Source organism: Anser cygnoides, chromosome 8 (assembly GCF_040182565.1).
Source record: "Anser cygnoides isolate HZ-2024a breed goose chromosome 8, Taihu_goose_T2T_genome, whole genome shotgun sequence".
NCBI lineage: Eukaryota > Metazoa > Chordata > Aves > Anseriformes > Anatidae > Anser > Anser cygnoides.
In genome coordinates, this window is record NC_089880.1 from 13,674,324 (window position 1) to 13,693,622 (window position 19,299).

A 19,299-nucleotide genomic window follows, 5' to 3' on the forward strand; every position below is an offset into this window, starting at 1 on the left:
GCTGTCAAAGGGAGAGCCGTACAAGGAGGGAAGCAGGCAGTGGGTTCAGGTTCAGCTGTTGATCCTGCTTCCTGCTTCTTGTATCTCAGTGCACTCAATCCTCAGGACTGCCCAGTGCAGAACCCTGCCATCTCTTACCGCCTTGGGCTGTCTTACAGAAATGTGCTCAGGGATGCCCATGCTTACAGAATACTGAATGGTCAAGACACACACAAACATCCAGCTTTCAGAAGTGAGCCTAATTAAGGCAGAGACAGTAAGCAGAATGACCGAAATACAAGGAGACAATGAATCTGTCCAGACTCATGAGTAAACTGAAAGAATCAAGATGAAAGCTATGCATTTGATGGGAAGAATAGTTAATTATGGAAAAAATAAAGTACACGTTTGTATATTGGGATGGTAGCATACAAACAATGAAGAAAAAAAAATCAGTTCTGCTTTTTCATACAGAAGTGAACAATGAATACTCAATAAATCTGTTCAACATGCATCTCATTATTGATACACTTAAGATCGACTGCTAGACTACTACAAAATTTTTAGTAGGATTCAGAGAATATATATATGCCTATATATTTATAAAGAGCCTAATTCACATTATAAGCACACCAAAATGAAAAAGAATTTTTGTTTACAGACACAATATTATATAAAGCTCCTAAAAAAAAAAAATCTGACAAGTGTTTCCAGCACACCTAACATTAGCTATTCCTCAAAAGGTACCTTATTTTTGGTTTGGCATAGTATCTCCCCTGTTTATTTCTTTTCATGAATCCTTTAATCTAATATATGCCAAATGGTGTAGGCACACGCAGTTATATACAGTCAGACTTTAGAAGAAAGTTGGATTTCAGAATAAAAGTGATTTACTTTAGAAGAAAACTGAGTTTGCACAAATGCTTCAGAATAGAATTTAATTTAATAATCCATACCAGTGTAATTTTTCATATTAAATACTGTATGCAATATCATCTTCCAACATAACGTCACTGAAATATTTCTGCCATGAAAAGGACAAATGTAGCAAGGTATTTTTAAGGCATGAAGCCCTAGCTTCAAGATCAGGATTGTATTTTAGAAGTTTTCCACTCCCTCCTCCGCTGTGCAACAAACATCTTCCCCACTTTTGGAAAGCAAGGGCAAAATAACGGAGGTGGTTTTGATGCAACATACAGCTGACAGATGTCCTGTGAATGGTTCCTAAGGAAAATATAACCTAGCTACCACGTCAAAAAGAGAAGTTTACACTATCAAAATACTTTTATTAGTAAAGGAAAAAGAAGCCATGAGGACAAATCTCACTCTGGGGACACTCTTAAACTTTAGTAGCAAAGCTGGTAGATCAGATTAGGAGGGCAAGCATCAAAAAGATGTCACAACATTATGAAAGAAAGCATTTACTGTACCCCAGAACTTGTGCATGGACAGATGGTCCCTTCTCCAGCTAACAAATCCAACACTTTCTTTGAGCAACATATAGAAAGTATCTTCATCTATTTGTGCCATTATAACCATTTTTGATACCACTTTTTTCCTCAGAGTGCGTAAGCACCCTGCCTTGCAAGAATTTTAGGACCACAACCAGTGAGTGTACTTCCTGAAACTGAACAGAGTTTTTGCCAGTACAGTGGATCTCAATCTTTAAATCACAGCTATGAGCACTTTGGAACAGGCTGCAGACAACTTGAAGTGGTTATTAACCGCACTGGCAGCATCAGCATACAGAACAGGAGGAGATTCCTGACAGGATTCTCTTCTCAAGCTGCCCGTACAGCAAGGAGACTAGCTCCTGTTAGGTATAATACCTCTACATTTCTTTTATAAACAAACAAAAGAATAAAAACCACACAAGCTTATATTCTTATTTGTTACTGAAACAAAACCAAAACAAACCAGAAAACTCAAGTATGCAGTGAATAGAAATTGCTGAAAAAACAAAACCATGAAGTTAAAAAACACCACCACTCGAACAACAAGCTGATGTGCTTATTATCATCACAGCAAGTGCATAGAAAGCTAAATGTCAAGCATTACTACAGATATAGGTCAGCAATTTCCATTGTTAATGCCATTCAGCAGGTACCCATGGCAGGAGGTAAAGTCACCTAATCACAATTTCAGTTGCTTCAAACAAGTCAAACTGTTTCACTCTTCTGCTACTTTACCACTGAATAAAATTGCTGCTCAGTATAATTCATTTTAACTTCCCCTTGCCAAAAAAAAAAAAAAAAGAGAAAAAAAGTCACTTACCATTGTGATGAGAATTCTGTATTTGTCCAGCATCGCCTGGTTGTCATGGCATCCTGCCAGCAACTGCCAAACCTCTGCCCTCAGCGCTTCGGGAACACCTCTTTTCACCAGTGCAGATAATCCATTAGGTCTCACGACAAGATTATTGTGCCTAAGAAACAGACAATCATTGACCTATTATACTACAGGAACAGAAATCTAGATAAAAATATGAGAAGTTTTCCAGCTTTCCAATGTTACTCTGAAAATTAAGAGTCATCAACTGACAAATAAATACTTCTTGCACTGCTCATACTAACTAGTATTTGTCAGATGGGAAGAAAAATTGCCACTGGTGGTTATTGTAAATCCTTGCAGCAGAATATAGTGATTTCCAAAGTTGATCCTGGGAGGATTAGAGATGTTTATTGTTCTAATTTTCATAAATAATTGCAGAAATTGATCTAAACTGGCTAATAAAGAACAATTTGAATTGAAAGAAAGGACTACGCTTGCTGTGAAAACAGTTTGATCTAAATATTTGTTCAATGTATATGTTTAGCATAGGTTAAAAAAATGAAAGGAAAAATAATTTAATCTGTACAGGGAACAAGATTTTGGAGAACAACTAAAAGGCAATTTTAAGAGTACTAACGCAAAGGTTCAAGTTCCAGTTTTTACACTTAACGCCAAGAGGATATTGCAAGCCCCACAAAGCAGTAGCCCTTGCACACAGCTTGGTGAAATCCCAGCTCTCCAAACACACATGCTAGTGGGCTGCGCTGGTGTTTTACTACCTGTTTGTACACACACCAAGCAACGCTGGAGCCCGCTTCCAGGCTGACTCCCCAGCAGCGCGTAATTCATCCTACAAAAAGCGGGTGTATACAGCCACAAGAAGGCTGTAATCAGACAGGTTGGATACTGAAGATCACGTATTTTCCAAACATAAACTAGTCTCTGAGCCCATACCTTTAGGAGATGATTACTGCACATGATATTGCTGAGTTTTCAGTCACAGATATTTAAAAAGTCTTTTTGAGATAATGGTGTTTACTGATGTAGATTAAACCTGGCTTTGACTTGTTATGGCAATTTTCATAACAATGCAGCAGGAAGAATGCGTGCGCTGGCTCTATTCTGTCTAACGCAGGAAATGCTGACAACAATTTGCTTCGTTATTGTTTTGAGCATTGTTATGTTTCTCATTTTTACTGGTAGGAGAACAGTGGGAGTGGTACTTTAGCCAAATTCTACCAAGCTGCCACTGAATTACATAAATTACATAACCCATAATTTGACCCTCAATTTTCTGTAAATGTTTAGAGTACTCATGCTTTGAAACAGGTCATTAGTACGTGAACAGTTTACCACTACAGTTTAAATTTAAAATGTGCTCTAACTAATTTCCTTTTTCCCATGCTCAGAGGACGATATCCATGATATACTCATTGTCCCAAATCGCTGGGAAATGGGGGTGGAGGGAGAAACTTGTTCTATAATGCCCTTATTCTGTTCAGCACAGTAACTATCTGTATTTGTGTGTAGTGCAACACAAGTCATTTCAAAGTTTATTATTCACTCAGCCTAACTGAAAGCCATTACGTAGTCCCTCTTCCCTTTTTCAGTATGTTTTGCAGTGTGTCACGTTAGTACTCTTGTGATGGGAAAAAGCTAGAAACAAAAACCAATGTCCCATTCACAGGACTATTAAGAGAACAAGACACTCTGAACAGTTACAAAGTGATGGAACATACATTTAGGAATAAATAAATAAAAGACACTAGAAACTTAAAACACAAGTTGTGCAAATAAGAACCATTCACAGGATACTGCATATTAAATTAATTTGGTTATTAGGTGAATTTGGTCATATGTATTACATATGAAATACAGAAGGCATTCTCTAAGGACTCAGCAAGTAGATAAAATAAAATCAACACCTAAAAAGGTACATTCCCAAAAAAACATTACAGAGATTTTTCAGTGACACTAAGAAATAATACAAATAGCTTATGGCAACAACTAACGGAGATGCTCCTTCCATGTTACACCACCATCCTTACTCCTACCCATAATCGGAACTGAGAATTAAGCATTCTATGGCACACAATATTTTACTGGATTTGTCAAACATTTACAAAGCTTTACAGTAGAGGCAATGTTTTTGCAACGCTAGTGCCTGCTATAAAGCAGAACTAGCTTTAAAAAGCAACCTCTCTGTTTCTGAATATCTGTCTGGGAAAGAGTTTGATCATTAATAACCCTCACTCTGTATTCTGCAATATTGAACAAATACAAATTTTCCCTCCCTGGTGTAGAGGCCCAGGCACATTACATTGCTAGAGACTTTCTGGCCAGACTGTAACAGAAAAAAGCTTTGAATAAAAGCCTGTCTTACACCCAGTCTTATCCTTTAGCATGTGGGTCATTCATGGATGCTGACATGTTTAATTTGTAAAAAAGCGCTGTAATTTTCCTGTGTAAAGTTCAAATGCATCATTTTAAAAGGTCAAAGAGTGAGCAAGGATACAGAACAGCAATGCTAACTATGCTCCACCTTGAAAAGTACTCAGCTAAACAAGCCCAGCTTGCAAGAAAATCTTTAGTGCTGAGGATGCAGTAAGCAGTATGCTTTGTGAAATAAATTAATAGGTATTCCACTACTTTCCAACTGCTTATCATATCTTTTTGTGAAATTATTCTTATTCCTTGTTATATGGTACCCTTTGAAGACGACTTAGAGCAATGTTTCTGCTGAGTCAGTCCATTAGGTTACAGTGACATTTTAATTAAATGACAAGAAGTATCTAACATGCAAGAAATTTTTCATCTAAGAGACAAATCAGCACACCAGTCCTCCAAGTGGAAATGTTAATTTTTATTTATTTATGGTTTCTGCAAGCGCACAGATATTCCTTTAGCATATGGTGCAACGTTTAAAACACTAGAAGATTTCAATCTATTTTTAGTTTTCAAATTGTTAACATTTTTCATCTGTTACGCTTTCCAGGTTTTGTTCTTAAAATGTAACATAACACTGTTCAAGAACCCAAGTATTTTATATGCTTGAATTTATCTCATAAAGTAACATTATGTGAGACACTCCTAAAGAAGATGTTTGCTACTGCTAGTCTTCAAGCTGGCTGGGATATCCCACTTCTCTTCCTTTAACTCACTTTAGCTGGGTTAAAAATTATTTAGTGTTTTGGCTAATAAATAATCCTCTGTGTCTCTATACTCTATACTTATGTTAGGGCTACAAAAAACGAGTAAGTGGTTCTGGCATTTGCTAGTAGCATAAGGTCTTGCAGAGGTAGCAAATAGAGACTTTTTCTTTCTTGGCAAAACATACGCTGCTACTGAAGCACTTAATTAAACCACTGAAGTAACACTGCTAAGAATATACTCTAGGCTTTCAAATAATCCTTATCTTACTCTTCACCAGAAAGAGTTTAAGTGAGGGTCAGAGTCTTCCTAGAATTTCTTTTTAAGTGATTACAGGTAGCACATCAAAGGGAAAAACAAAAAAAGTGTTCCTAAACAAATCAATTAATTAAATGCACATCAGCTAGTACAGTGACAGACTAAACTTGCTCTGTCTTTTATATCCTAGCACTAAGAGGCACTGAGATTCAGGAAGGTTCAACATCCAGCCTCAAGGAACGCAAGTGGCCAGAAATTCTGCATTTGAAAACTCAAACAAGCAGTGTGAGCATAAAGAGACATACTCTCAAACACTGAAAGAAATAAGACTTCCACAGAAACTGTAGAAGAGATTTGTCAAAAAGCTAAGTTAAAATGAAGGGATTTACCAGCACCTTTCACCTTTCAAACCATATTTATAAACACACTTCAGTGTTTTGCATTTTAGTTTTTAAACCATGTAAATTGAACCTCCTACACAAGAGCATACAAGTCTCAAAACAAAGAAAAGGTTAGTATTTAAAGTCTAAATTAAAAAACAAACAACAACAAAAAAAAACAGCATTACCATCTCACTAGTAATTCTCCCCAGGAATACAAAATCTTCTCAGGACAATCCTTTGACACATCACCAGTGCCACTGGAGAGTTCATTATCACTCTCTGCAAAATAAAAACAAAGACACAAACAAGAAAACAAAAGCATGCACAGATTTACCAAAAAGAACAGACAATAAAGATGCATACATATATGTACCAAACAAATTCTTCGCACTTATCAGTTTTAAAACCAAGAGGACATAGAAAGTATTAGTGGAACTCTGAAGAAAGCATAGTAGATTTGATTAAAAAAAAGTGTATTAGTAAAGCTACCATAAACTTTAAGAGAACAAGACTAGGGAACAGTTCACAATGTTGTTATGGGGAAAAGGGTTGAGATGTAGAAAATCATTACATGAGAAAAGATTCAAGGCAGTCAACTCTCCATTCAATGGTATTTCACAATGAAAAATTATCTGAAAGTCACATCCACTCTAGATTTCTCACAAAGAGAAGTCTCTTGTAAAACACAGCAGCTAACAGTACTCCAATACGCTGCAACCATTACACGGCACTCTGCTCTCACGTGGCACACCGTTCTCAGAAAGCCTGCACGGAGCAATGAATGAAAGAACTTTGTACTGAAACAAGTTCACAGAAGAGCAGCAAAAATGACACTGTGACATTAAAGGTCATACTGCATGGGACAGAAAACAATGCTTAAAATGGATAAGAAACCTCAAAAATATTAAGAATAAATTACTTACGTAGGAATATAGGTCATTATATATGACAAATACACAGAACTAGAAGAGATAACATGAGCCTGTGACCGCGGGTTCAAATAAGCAGTAACCATCCTGTTTCAAAGTGTCTTAGAAGTCTGTATAGCTGTTCAGAGTAAGTGGAACAGTAACTTTTCAGAATGGCTCATCACGTGAACATGTCTTTGCGGTTATTCTGGACTTTTTCCAATTTTATCTGAATAAAGTATTGCTAAAAACTGAACAAGAAACCCAACCCAAAAAGAGACACTGACAGAGTCCCTTTACCCTCAGAGGCCTCTGGGACCATGGACAATTTAGATGATAGAGGGCCTCTAAGCTTGTTCTTTGCTATGAACCGAGTTATCTTAAGAAGCTAAAATAAAACAAAAAAGGATTAAAGCCACATCTGCCCCCAGAATCCCTTAACTAGTCAATTAGCCCAGTCACATCTGGATGCTGACCTAGTACTTTTTATTCCTTAGGTACGTTAAACACTTCATATCTGACTTCTTGTACACAACTGGAGTTCAGGTACAGAAGGACCATCAATACTTACACGTTATTCCCTTAAGTCTTCATCCTTGTCATTCTGTCTTCAACTACACATTTCTAATTTATAGTTTTGCCAAATACAAGTCGTTAATAACAACATCACTGATTTCTGATTTTGATAACAAAACATGAGGACAAAAGATGGCAGATACTGTACTTCAAAGACAAAGAACAGCAAAAATGCTGTCCTGAGAGAAAAGGAAAGCACATGAGAAATCTTTTCATTTATTTTGAATTGCAGTGGGAAGTATTTAAGTGCAGGTTGGTTTTATATTTTTGGGCCTGTAAAACTGTATTGTTTAATTTGAAATAGAATTTTTAAAACCTCATCATAAATCTACAGGAAAATTATGATTCTAAGGATTTGCAAGCCTTTGCATATATTCCCTGTATTTAAAGATGGAAACATGAAGATCCTAAAAAAAAAATATGATTTTCACTAAAATCTGATATCACTATAAAAGGTCTTCCAATAACCATTAAGTTCCAGTGGAAAAAAAATATTTGAAGACTCAACTTTCCTTTCATTTTAAAATTATCAGAAGTATTCTACAAGCAAATCTCACTTACTATCGACGTTGGTAATAACATACAAAAAAGTTAAAACATTTAAATGCATTGCATTCTTAAAATCCTCTCCTCTCCCGATTTGTGCCTAACTGGATCAAAGAGATCAATTATAAATGCTGCCCTTCTACCTCCCCTGGAAACTGAGAAAAAGAATTTGAGGAAACCTTCTCTAGATTGTAAGAGTACACTGGCAATTCAGAGACACGAGATGAACATATGGTACATATTAAGAATCTCAAGAAACCTGACTCACATTAGAAATTTGTCATAAACCACTATTTCAAAAAGGTTTCACACATTCAAGGTAAAGCAAGACAATTAGGCACAAAGGTCTCAAGAGATCTGAATTTGGAGAGACTTAAGAGTTACAACATCTCTACCAGGGAGACTGGTAAAACAAACAAATCTAGCAATCTGAAACAAAACCTGATAAAGATGAATATATTAAATTTCAATCTGACCAAAACATTTAAAATCAAAGCTACAAGGAATGCTTTCAGAAACAAAGCACACTGATTGTTATCTGATCCAAATTTGAGCTGGCCAATAGCATCAGACAAAAACAGAAACAAAACCCTTCTTTCCTTGCTGCTCTGAAGAATTTGATGTACAATACCAAAGTTCTTAAGGAGATGAGTGTTACACAGCATATATATTCCAGCAAGACGGATCATAAAGCTACAGTGCTTCAGCACTGAAAATTATTTCATCTGGAAGGCTTAACAGTATTTGGAATGTATTATTCAGTTGTATGTCAGAAAATCACAGGCCTTAATTAGAACTACCATATGCTCCCTTTCAAAGGACACTAACGTCAAACTTCAAAATAGAGCAGGGCAAAAGGTAGAGAATAAACAGCTTTAAAAAAATCTCTGCTGTTTCCATTCTGAAGACTATTTACATATTCTGATCTGTTTAAGAAATCAAGTATAAATGGGGGGAGGGGTGTCTTCGGAGGGATATTTAACTGTAGATATTCTTCCCTGAAGCATGCTTTCGCACATTTTCCTACATTCTATAGTATCTATAAGCCAGCAGCATTAGCCAGATCATGATTACATCCTGTCTGATCCTGCAGGGAATGCAACAGATCCCTTCCTCTAGCCATAGTGTGTATTTTTCCCTTCCTCCTTTATACGCCCTGCTTTCTCAGTGCCTCTCACCTGCAAAATTAAACCTATGCCTCATCAGAACAGGAAGAGGACAGGTGACATTTGCAAGGAAGCAAACCTGAAGGGCTGGGTTGTGAATGTGTGGACACACAAATAGCCTTTGAGAATACTTACAGATAACACCAAGCCTCTCTGCCTTTTTGCTTGTTTGCATTATGTATTCTTACCTTGTGGATGGATAATTCATGGGCGCCCATGAAACAATTCTCTAAATTCAGACTGCGAGCCTGAAGGACTTCCACAGCCAGCATCACTCTGTATGGCTTCAGCACAGAATCCTAGAATAATTTGGGCTGGAAGAGACCTCTGGAGGTCATCTAGTCCAACCTCTTACTCCAAACAGCTTGAATTAGATCAGGTCACCTAGGAACCTGAAAGCGAGGGTAGTGTTGAAGACCATCAAGAAAGAAGATTCCCAAATCTCTGTAGACAACCCATTGCACTACTGGACCAGGATCATGGTTTAAAACAAGCCCTTTCATCTGATCAGATCCTGTTCCAACTTGTGTCTGATGCCTGCAGCCTCTCAGCATGTCATTGTGCACCTCTGAGAGAAGTCTGGGTCCACCTCTGAGTCCTCTGATGTATTAACTGTAGATAACGATAAGGCTCTCCTCCGTGCAAGCTTTCTTTTCCAGCCTGAATGAACACATTTCCTTAACTCCTTAATATATGGCATGTGCTCCTGCCCTCTGGCCAGCTTGGTGGCATCCACAGGACTTGCTCCAGTGTGTCAGCGTGTGTCTTGTGCTGGGGGCCAGCACTGGATGCAGTGCTCCAGCACAGTCTCACAAGCCCTCTTCAGGGGACGGAGCTCTCCTTGGAGCTGCGGGCTGCTGGGCTCCGCCTTCTGCGCTGCGAGGCCACACTGCTTGCTCCTTGCAGGTTTTTTTCCACTCAGGTGAAAAGATCTCCAGGTACTTTTTTACAGGGATGCCTCCCCAGATAGTTAGCCCCCAGCCTGTATTGTCACACAGAGTTGTTCTATCACAGATACAGGATTTACATTTGCCTTACTTGGAGCTCCATGAGGTTCCCACCAGCACTTTCTCCAGCGTGTCCCAGTCACTCTGAGCAGCAGCCCTGCCCTCCAGCACACTGACCTGGTGGTTGGTGTTGTCCACAAAGCTGCTGAAACTGTGCCCAGTCCCACTGTCCAGGTCATTAATAAAGACCTTGAAGATCACTGATCCCGATACCAATCCCTGAAATATACCACTTCTTACTGACTGCCAGCTGGACTTTGCATCACTGATCAATCCCTTCAGCCCAGCGGTCCAGCCAACTTTTCAACCACACTATTTTTCACTTTTCCAGTCCCTATCTCATCAATTTAATGGTAAGGACACTCTGTGATACTGTGTTGGAGTCCCTGCTAAAGTCGAGGCATACAGCACCCATTGCTCTTCTCTCATCCACAGCACTGGTCACCTAGTCACAGGAAAGCAGTGATGGTTTGCCCTTCATCTATATATGCTGTCTGTTCCTAATCACCTTGCTGTCCTTCATGTGTTTAGAACCAACTTGTAGGAGGACTTCATCCCTAACTGTCCCCCAGACTAAGGTTAGACTGACCAGCCCATAGTCACCTGGGCCTTACTTCTGGCCCAGTGTACTTGCTTTTCTTCTTGTATTTTGTTTTAGACATTGGCCATTTGCATGAGATAAATACTGAAGCATGTACACATGCTACTGGGGTTGGGGGAAGATCTGCAGATTTTGCATATAGGCTGCTTTTGTTAGTATGCCTATAGACAAACACAAGTGGTCTCTCTGAAAAATCTGCAGGAACATTCAAGAACAAACTATAATTAATGACTAACTAAAAAGAAGACTGGCAGCCTATTGGATATGTGTAATTTTGTGTCTACTCTGCTTAGAAACACTCATTACATAAGTTATTACAGAGCAGACTATTTTGAATAGGACAGAGAGTTATATTTTAAATGGCCCAGCACTAACATTTGTTATGTTACAATACTCCACTGACCAGGCTCAATTACAACTTTTTTGCCCCTTTAAAAACAGATTCCGTCCTGTAGAAATATGACCGCTCATATGAAAGACCTTTTACCACTCTGTAGAAAAATAAGCTTTGGCTCATTATTCTTGGTAACAAATAATTTGGAAAATGCATCCTCATGTGGCCTGTCGTCCACACAGCAGAGGCACCTCTTTGGATCTAGTCCAACCCAGAACACCCTGAAAGGCTAATTTTAATGGAAAACGACTTGAACTTTCAGAATTACTCCCTTTGATATCCAATGGCAGTAAGGTTAGGGGGGTTGTTTGTTTGTTTTTGTACTGCAGCATTCACAAATGATGAACTGCCACTGGAGGCCACCCTATGGTTGCCCACATCTGCAGTACTGTAAAACCAGAAGAGGCTTTGACTATCTCCTGAGAAAACCACAGGGTAGTAAAGTCAAGCCTTATGAGACAGCTCTGGTAGGTTATCCAAGTTGGTACTTTTTGAACTAGGCTAAAGAGAACACAGGTCTTGATCATTTAGCCCCCTGCAGATACTTTTCTAAGCTAACCCTACAAACCTCCAGTCACCTCCCTGAGCAGTTCACTCCAAGGGACTTCATTACTGTAACTCTTGGACTGTATCTCTCACTGCTAATCTAATTCTTTCTTTCTGCAACTTATGCCAATATTACTTTGTCTTAAACAGAGCAGCCATGGAAAACAATATTAGCACATCTTGCAATGAAATATCTTCTGTATTATCTCTCTCGAAAACTCCACTTCTTTCCACAAGAGGCTTCTGCTCATTTCTGCCTTCTCCCTCCAACTAGTCTGTATTTGCTTGATGAGCCATGTTCAAACAAAATATTGAGACATCATGTGTTCAAAACAGAAGAATTACACAGACAAAGTCTTTACCATAAATAAATACCCCACAGAAATTAACACACTCACACACAAAATGTTGGCCTTTCCTTCCCCTCATTCATTTTGATAACTCAGTGCTTTTGACCCCACAAATGCAGAACATGGAGAACCCCCAGATGAAACTAGATACAGAGCTAGATACAGAGATGCATTATCTAGATACAGAGTTACCTTTTGGGAAGGTAGGTCTGCTCTCCTTAAAGAAATCTACTAGACTACCTGAAATACAGCAGTGCCTTAGGAGTCAAACTAATTTGTCTGTTAACAAAAAATGCAAATAAAGTACAAAACTATATTGTTGATTCCAAGAGTTCAAGCGTAAAAGCAAAGAAGCCAAGTACATCCTAAAATGATTGGAAATGCATGAAGATAGCAGGAAAAAAAATGAACAGGTGGGGTTTGAGCACCGAGCTGAAGAAGAAAGAAGGATTTTTAATGAGTTTTAATTGAGAAGCTGTTGCAAGTGAAATAAAGAGTAGGTGGAACTGAAAAATAATATAGTTGGAGCAACCTGAGCAGGGCAGCCTGTAGGAGAAGGAAATTAGGTTGTAAAGATAGGTGTGAATAGAATTGGAATAATTCAAAAATGAGAAGCTTGATTTTTATGTAGGAGAAGAACAAAAATGAAGGGGGAGCTGAAGTTGGCAGCATATTATCAGGGCAAAAAGATATAGACGTTACTGACATGGAATCATTCTGTACATAAGAAATGAAAGAGGATCGTGAGAAAGGCCACAAAAAAAGCAAGCTTCCATTTATAAGGTAACAGGAAATTATAGAGCACGAGCTACAGTTTTACCAGAAAAGACAAGAGTGAAACAAAGTTTAAGCCATGAAATTCACTGTATTATCAAATAAGGTAGATTTGCAGAAAGATTCAACTTTTTAATGCATTACAAAGTATTTTGATGAAGACAAAATATTTCAAAATGCCTTTCAAGTGATATATTTACACAATGATGATCCTCAGTAAATTCTGCAACAGTAAAGTGAGCAAATACAGCATATTCCCCAATTTGGCTGGAAGAAAATTAATCAGAACCAGAAAAAAAGTTTTATGAATATGAACAAAGAAAACTTGCACTGAATTTTGCTCACAAGAAACTTCTGTTAACATTTAAGTTACACAATAAACTTGAAGAAAAATAATTCAGCAGCTACTGAAGTACACACAAAGACACCAAAACCAAAAAAGATTCTAAGTTTTCCCCTAAAAGTTAACAAGTAATAGCAAAAAGTATTTTTATTGCTATTCCTTTTTATGAACTATAAATGTATACACTCGTTACTTAGTGTCACTCAAACAGAAGTTAACGCTGACAAATTCTAAAATTTTCATTACTTTGCAATCAACCTACAAGTTTAATTACTTCTCTAGGCAACTGAAAACCCGGATCGAAAACTCCTACAATTGATAAGCATTGAAAGAAGGTGGAAGAGATGATGTCGTATTTCACTCCCCATCATATTCACACTGCAAACAATAATGGTTTTTGCACGGGTTATGAAGTCCGTGCAATACCTCTCGAAGGACCTAACCTTCCCCTTAGAAATCAATCCCATTGGCCAAGCTGCTGTTTTCTTTTTAATAAAAAATTCTGCATTTAAGCATATATCTTAGTTCCAAATCATATAGTTGCTACATAGGCACTGCACTGCTGTCACATTAAAAAAGATTGATTTAAAATTCACAAAAATAAACCTGAGCTGTTCAGCCAAATCTGAGTGTAGAAACGTGCAAAGCGATGATCCTACCCTCCTGTAGTGAATATACAAGTGGGCCACCATGACTTCTCTATGTTGGATGTAAAAATGCTTAAAGCTGAATAAAAAGTGGAGGAAATTATCACTTCAGTTCAGTAGTTTTGCTCCCACACAAATGACAAAGCCAACTAAATGCTGCACAGTGGAGGTATTCTTGTAAATATAAACATCTTCCCCATGTACTGTGCTGTCTGAAAACTGACAGCTTTGAGAACACGCAAGAAAAATCAAGTTTGAGATGCTGTCACAATTCTAAGACAATGCCATTTGTTATTCTGTATTTTCCATATTACGAATTTTAAAATGTATAGATTAATGTCTAATGCCACATTTGATATATCTACGTTTAAAAAAATCAGCGTTATAAAAACATTAGAATTGTATATTGCCCAATGTTTATTTAAAGTGCCAGGGCAGTATTTAAGCCACTTGGCTTATGAAATACAAAGGCTGAACAAAATAGCTAAAGTTAATCACCAAACCTAAAAAGAGACAAGAACCTCACAATTATTAGTAACAAGCTGTGGGGAACTGTTTGTTGAGAAGTCTTTGTAATCACCTCTATATAAAGGCACTTGATTTTTATTTTTTTAACTGATATGAAATGTGAAATTGTATGAGCACAATGGTGGCAGTCTGAGGCACACAAAGCCATGGCACTCATGGCTGACACCTGGGAAGATCCTCTAGCAATAGGAAGCTCTAATTCCCAAGAAGCTAACAGGATTGCAAATCCTTTTACAAATAACTTTTAAGCTGCCATACTGCTTGTAGACAGACAAGGAAAAGACCACTACAGAAATAAAGCGTCGAAACATTCAAAATAATCTGCTATTGCTTCTGGACAAGATGCAAATTTAATTTAATCTCACTTATTGTGAGAAAAATGTCTATCTTATACCACAACCTGAAGTTATTTTATGTAAACTATTGCAAAAAAAAAGGTTGAAATCAAAGAACCAGATTTCACCTGTGCACTCAAAGAATAAACCCCAAGAGCCAAAAGAGTCCCCTCCACTATTCATGAACGACAGGATAGAATTCTGGAATGATATTTTGCCTTGAACTTCACAAAGTGAAACAAGATATTTTACCAGGGAAAGAATCCCTAAAAAAAACATGTTCCCACAAGCACCTTGCAGGTGTGTCCTCTGGAATACAATACTCCAGAGAAAGTCACACACGACTCTAGATGGCCTAGCCTGGAAACCCAGTTTACACATGAACTCTAACTGAGATCTGGATTAAATGACAGGAAAGAACACAAGTCCCTACTCAGTGACTGTCCCTGTATATCCATTTACCTGTAAATCTGCAATGGAAAATTGGAGAATTTTCAGGTTGGTTCCATTTCATATATACCCCTGCAACTTCATCACAATGCATACTTGACTTCAAAGCCACAAAACTGCTTCAAATTGAAAACATTTGAAATACTTGCCTTTTTAACAGAAAGGCCATACTTGCATGAATAAATCTGAATATGCACAAATAAATCTGAACACAGCTGTAACTATCAATAACACCTTCCAGAGCAAACTGAAAAAAAAGTACTCTGCCCTTTTTTTTTTTTTAATATATATTAACAAAGTGATCACATTCTTTCTGACAGCACAAAACTAGCTGAAGAAGTCAATCAAGTACATTTTTAATAACAGAAGTTAAGCTGTAAGGCATGAAAATCCAAGACAATGGATAGTGCAGCCCATAAAATGACAAAGAATATATATTTTTTTTTCATTTGGAAGCTACAGATCCACATTCCTCCAACGCACTTGTATTTTAAAAATCAGACAGGAAACCTTTGCTGAAGTTCCGTAAAAGATGAAGATAAACACTAGCCAAATGGCCTAATGGATTTAGGATTTGTTAAATTTTAGTTCATTTTTATTGTAAGAATAAGACTCCAATATAGATTTATCTTGTTTAGTACCTAGCAACATTATTCTGCTTTGAGCTATTCTAAGAAACATTTCCTATGAATTACATAAAGCTATTTTTAATTAGGATAAAACTGCAGAGTTCATTATTTCCATAGTGCTAATGGCATTTGTCTCAGTCAGTCATCCTCGTTTGTTCATACTCTCCCCAGTCATAAGCCCCTGTTTTATCAGAAAATACTCTCAATAGCTCTATTGATTCCTAAAACACCACCTCCTCTACTCTTTTGCTTTTTTGATTCCTGAAAACAGCCTCTACCCACCCACAACATTTGACCCGGGATCTTAATTTAGTCTTGCTGATCATCTCCAATCATTTACTATTGCCCACTTCTGAATTATTGTACCCACCCTGTCTTTTTGTGCTCTCCCAAAAACTTACTATCTCAATTTCTTTGAAGCTTTCAGGATTCTCTACCCTTTTAATCTACTTTCATTGTCAAATTTCACTGAATTTCCATATCTTATACATTAATTTTTCTATTGTAGAATACTTCTCTTTGTACATAGAGCCAAGATAACTAGAGGGAACAGACAGAAAGCATTACCCTATTATGTTTGTTATTTCTTCTCTTCTGCCCTTTCTTACTCCTACAGCTTGATATTTATATATAATTTCTCCTTATTAAAAGCCAATTGCTAAGCTCTAAACACATTTCAATAGGATCCTTCTTGGTCTAAGCCAACTGTTTATGGATCAGTATCCACTGTGCTGTCAAATGGATCTCTGCTCAATTCCCAGCTGTCAGAAATATAACATCTTAAAAGATCAAGAAATTTAATGTTGCAGGAAAAAAAAAAAAAAAAAAATAAACAAATCAAAAAACACAAGCACATATAGTACTGCATTCCTGGAAGTCATTTCAGAGTGTTCTAGAGGCTATCTACAACTCATTTTCAGAAGCTTCTTTTGGAGATTTGGTAGGCATGTTACCTTTTACCTAGCATGAATTACCTGCTTTGGGATGTCTACTAAACATAACATGCAGCGTTTACCCTGCAATTAATGGCTTGGGACCACATAAAACTGAAAATAAATAAATAAATAAATATTAAAAAAGATCTTCAGCTTAATTACAATCAGCTTAAAGACTTTGGAAACACAGACTATTTTGTGTTTTTAAACAGAATTGCTCTTATTTACAATGATCCTTAAGCTCCTAACTGTATTCTGATTTAAAGTGAATCTCAAATAGTTATCTTGTATTCTCCTGAAAAGTTAGACTATTTAAAAAAAAAAGTAATTAAAATATTAGAGTCAAAGGTCATGATTTCATCTATGGTCTAACCAGCACTTCTGCTAAAATAAGTGAAATTATTCTTCCCCTTCGCCACTTAAACATTTCTAGGACTACATTCTCCTTGCAAATGCTTTTGTCAGAAACCAGTTTTCTCCAGTCCTTAGGCTCACACATGCAGCCAGCCACTTCACCCTGCCATAGAATGACATGACAGTAAAAGTGGTCCATGCAGCTTTGACTTTTCTGAATAATGCAACATGCAATCAAGCTTTCTGTATGTGTTCTCACTCATTCTTAACACACCAAAAAGCAGAAAGGTTAGTTCACTCAATAGTGCTCTGCACCTTTTTACAAGGTTCTACTCATAATTCAATATTAACGAGTATTCTTTTCAGCTTACTGGTAATAAATCTATTTTATTTGAAACTTTTTTTTACGATTAGAGTCTGAATTTAAGAGAAAACTTCTTACCAAGGAGAAAAATTATCCATATTTTGACAAGAAATTATTAATATTATTAAAAAAAAAAAAAACATTATCTCCAAAGCAGGGAACCTTACAAGGCTACGTTGCCAGAAATATCTATTATGATATTAATAAATTTTAAAAAATAGTCATGTTGACCTGAAAGATCTCTTAAGTAGCTATCTCAAAGTCTTTGCAAAGATCATTTTTCATCTGAAAAGCTATAAAAAAAAAAGAGACTAAATTTTAAAAAAAAAAAAAGCTAAGAATGTTGTTTTTGGAAAATACATTTGGCCTTTCATTGAAGCAAAAAAGAACAAGAATACTGAAAAAATGCTTTCTTAAGAACATCATCTTTATTCACATACTCCTAACATAAGACATCTTACTAAGTAAGATGTACAGAGTACACAGAAATCAGGTAAGGTGCACATGAAACATGCATTCTTACAGCATTGTACAAATGAAACTGCAGTATATAGTGTTTCTGGACTAAATTAAGTAATGTTCTGGGGGGATATAGCATGTAGCTAAAGATATAGCAAAAAAAAAGAAAGAAGAGAAGAAATGATAATCCTCGATATCTCTAAATGGGAATACCAGCCTCTGGCCTATCTAATATTCCTTATAATGCACACTTGCCATAATAGCAAGCAGAAAAATCTATATGGCCTTAACATTAGACAAAAGAAAAAGCCTTCTTCCAAGGCTAAGACAAGACATTGTAAACTCAAGTTCTTTTCCATCATCATAATTAGTACCCTGAAAAGAAAAAGAAAGAAAAAGAATGAAGAGATTTATTTAGAACAACTGGCAGTGACTCATTTAACCTGCATATCCACTAGGATAGCTAACTTCTAGGCAGATAGCTCTAAATGCAGTTTCCATGAGAACAGAGTCACATCATGATATTTTTAATGTCTTCTCTTAGGAAGTAATCTACATTTAAAATATGGAAACTAGCATTAGGAAGCTAAACCAAAGTTAAATTCAGATTCCTCAGTGGAATACTTTTACCCTATAATAAAGTAAAACAGCTTTATAATAGCACCAAGAGGATAATATCCACATTATTGCTAATTGTGCTACATTCATCAAACCCTAGAACAGCACTTTGCTCTTCTTGGTGAGAAGCAATATTAAAAACAAGAAAAAGTGTTCAAGTAATTACTTAAACTCTGTCCTACCAAACAAGCTCCAGAAAACATTCTCTTACAGTTCTAACATCTAGCAAAGAAAAAGAACAGCCACAGATGTCGAACTTCACTACGCAGAACCACAAGACTCAAAGGTCAATCTGAAATAATTCCTGCTATAATCAGTGAAGTATTCCCACGTACCCATTTAATACAAAAGCTCTGTTAGAGATTATAGTATTTTTACTATTTAGAATTGATAGTGGAATGACAGTGATAGTCAATACCCATCCTGTTCCCTCCCATGGAAGGGGTGGAAAGTTTCCAATTCTGCAAAGACCAGCTCTGTTAGCTCTGTTCTTGTAAGCCTAGTATCACCTGGGATTTGTGTTTGTTGTTGCTGTTGCTTGTAAACAGAAGGGAGAAACCAGATCTGTCTGTTCCTGCATTAATCACAGGGTTCTGATTCACATTGCATAAACTAATATCCAACCATTTACAATCAAGTAAGAATCAAAATGGACTTTTTCCACTGTAATAAGAAAGACTTTTTACAGTACTGACAGAATAGTGCCAGAAATGTGAAGAATAACTGTA

The 19,299-nt window shown here is 36.8% G+C and overlaps 1 protein-coding gene across 6 annotated transcripts in view; it reads right to left on the reverse strand.

Annotated features, from left to right (window-relative positions):
- Window positions 1–19,299, reverse strand: part of RABGAP1L (RAB GTPase activating protein 1 like) — a 248,438-nt gene that overhangs the window by 185,118 nt on the left and 44,021 nt on the right. For all 6 annotated transcript variants that reach the window (XM_067001789.1, XM_067001790.1, XM_048073418.2 and 3 more), the window contains 2 exons: window positions 6,227–6,320; window positions 2,254–2,404 (listed from right to left, as the gene is read on the reverse strand). In XM_067001789.1, the coding sequence (XP_066857890.1) occupies window positions 2,254–2,404; window positions 6,227–6,320 (245 nt within the window). The remainder of the gene's footprint in view (window positions 1–2,253; window positions 2,405–6,226; window positions 6,321–19,299) is intronic.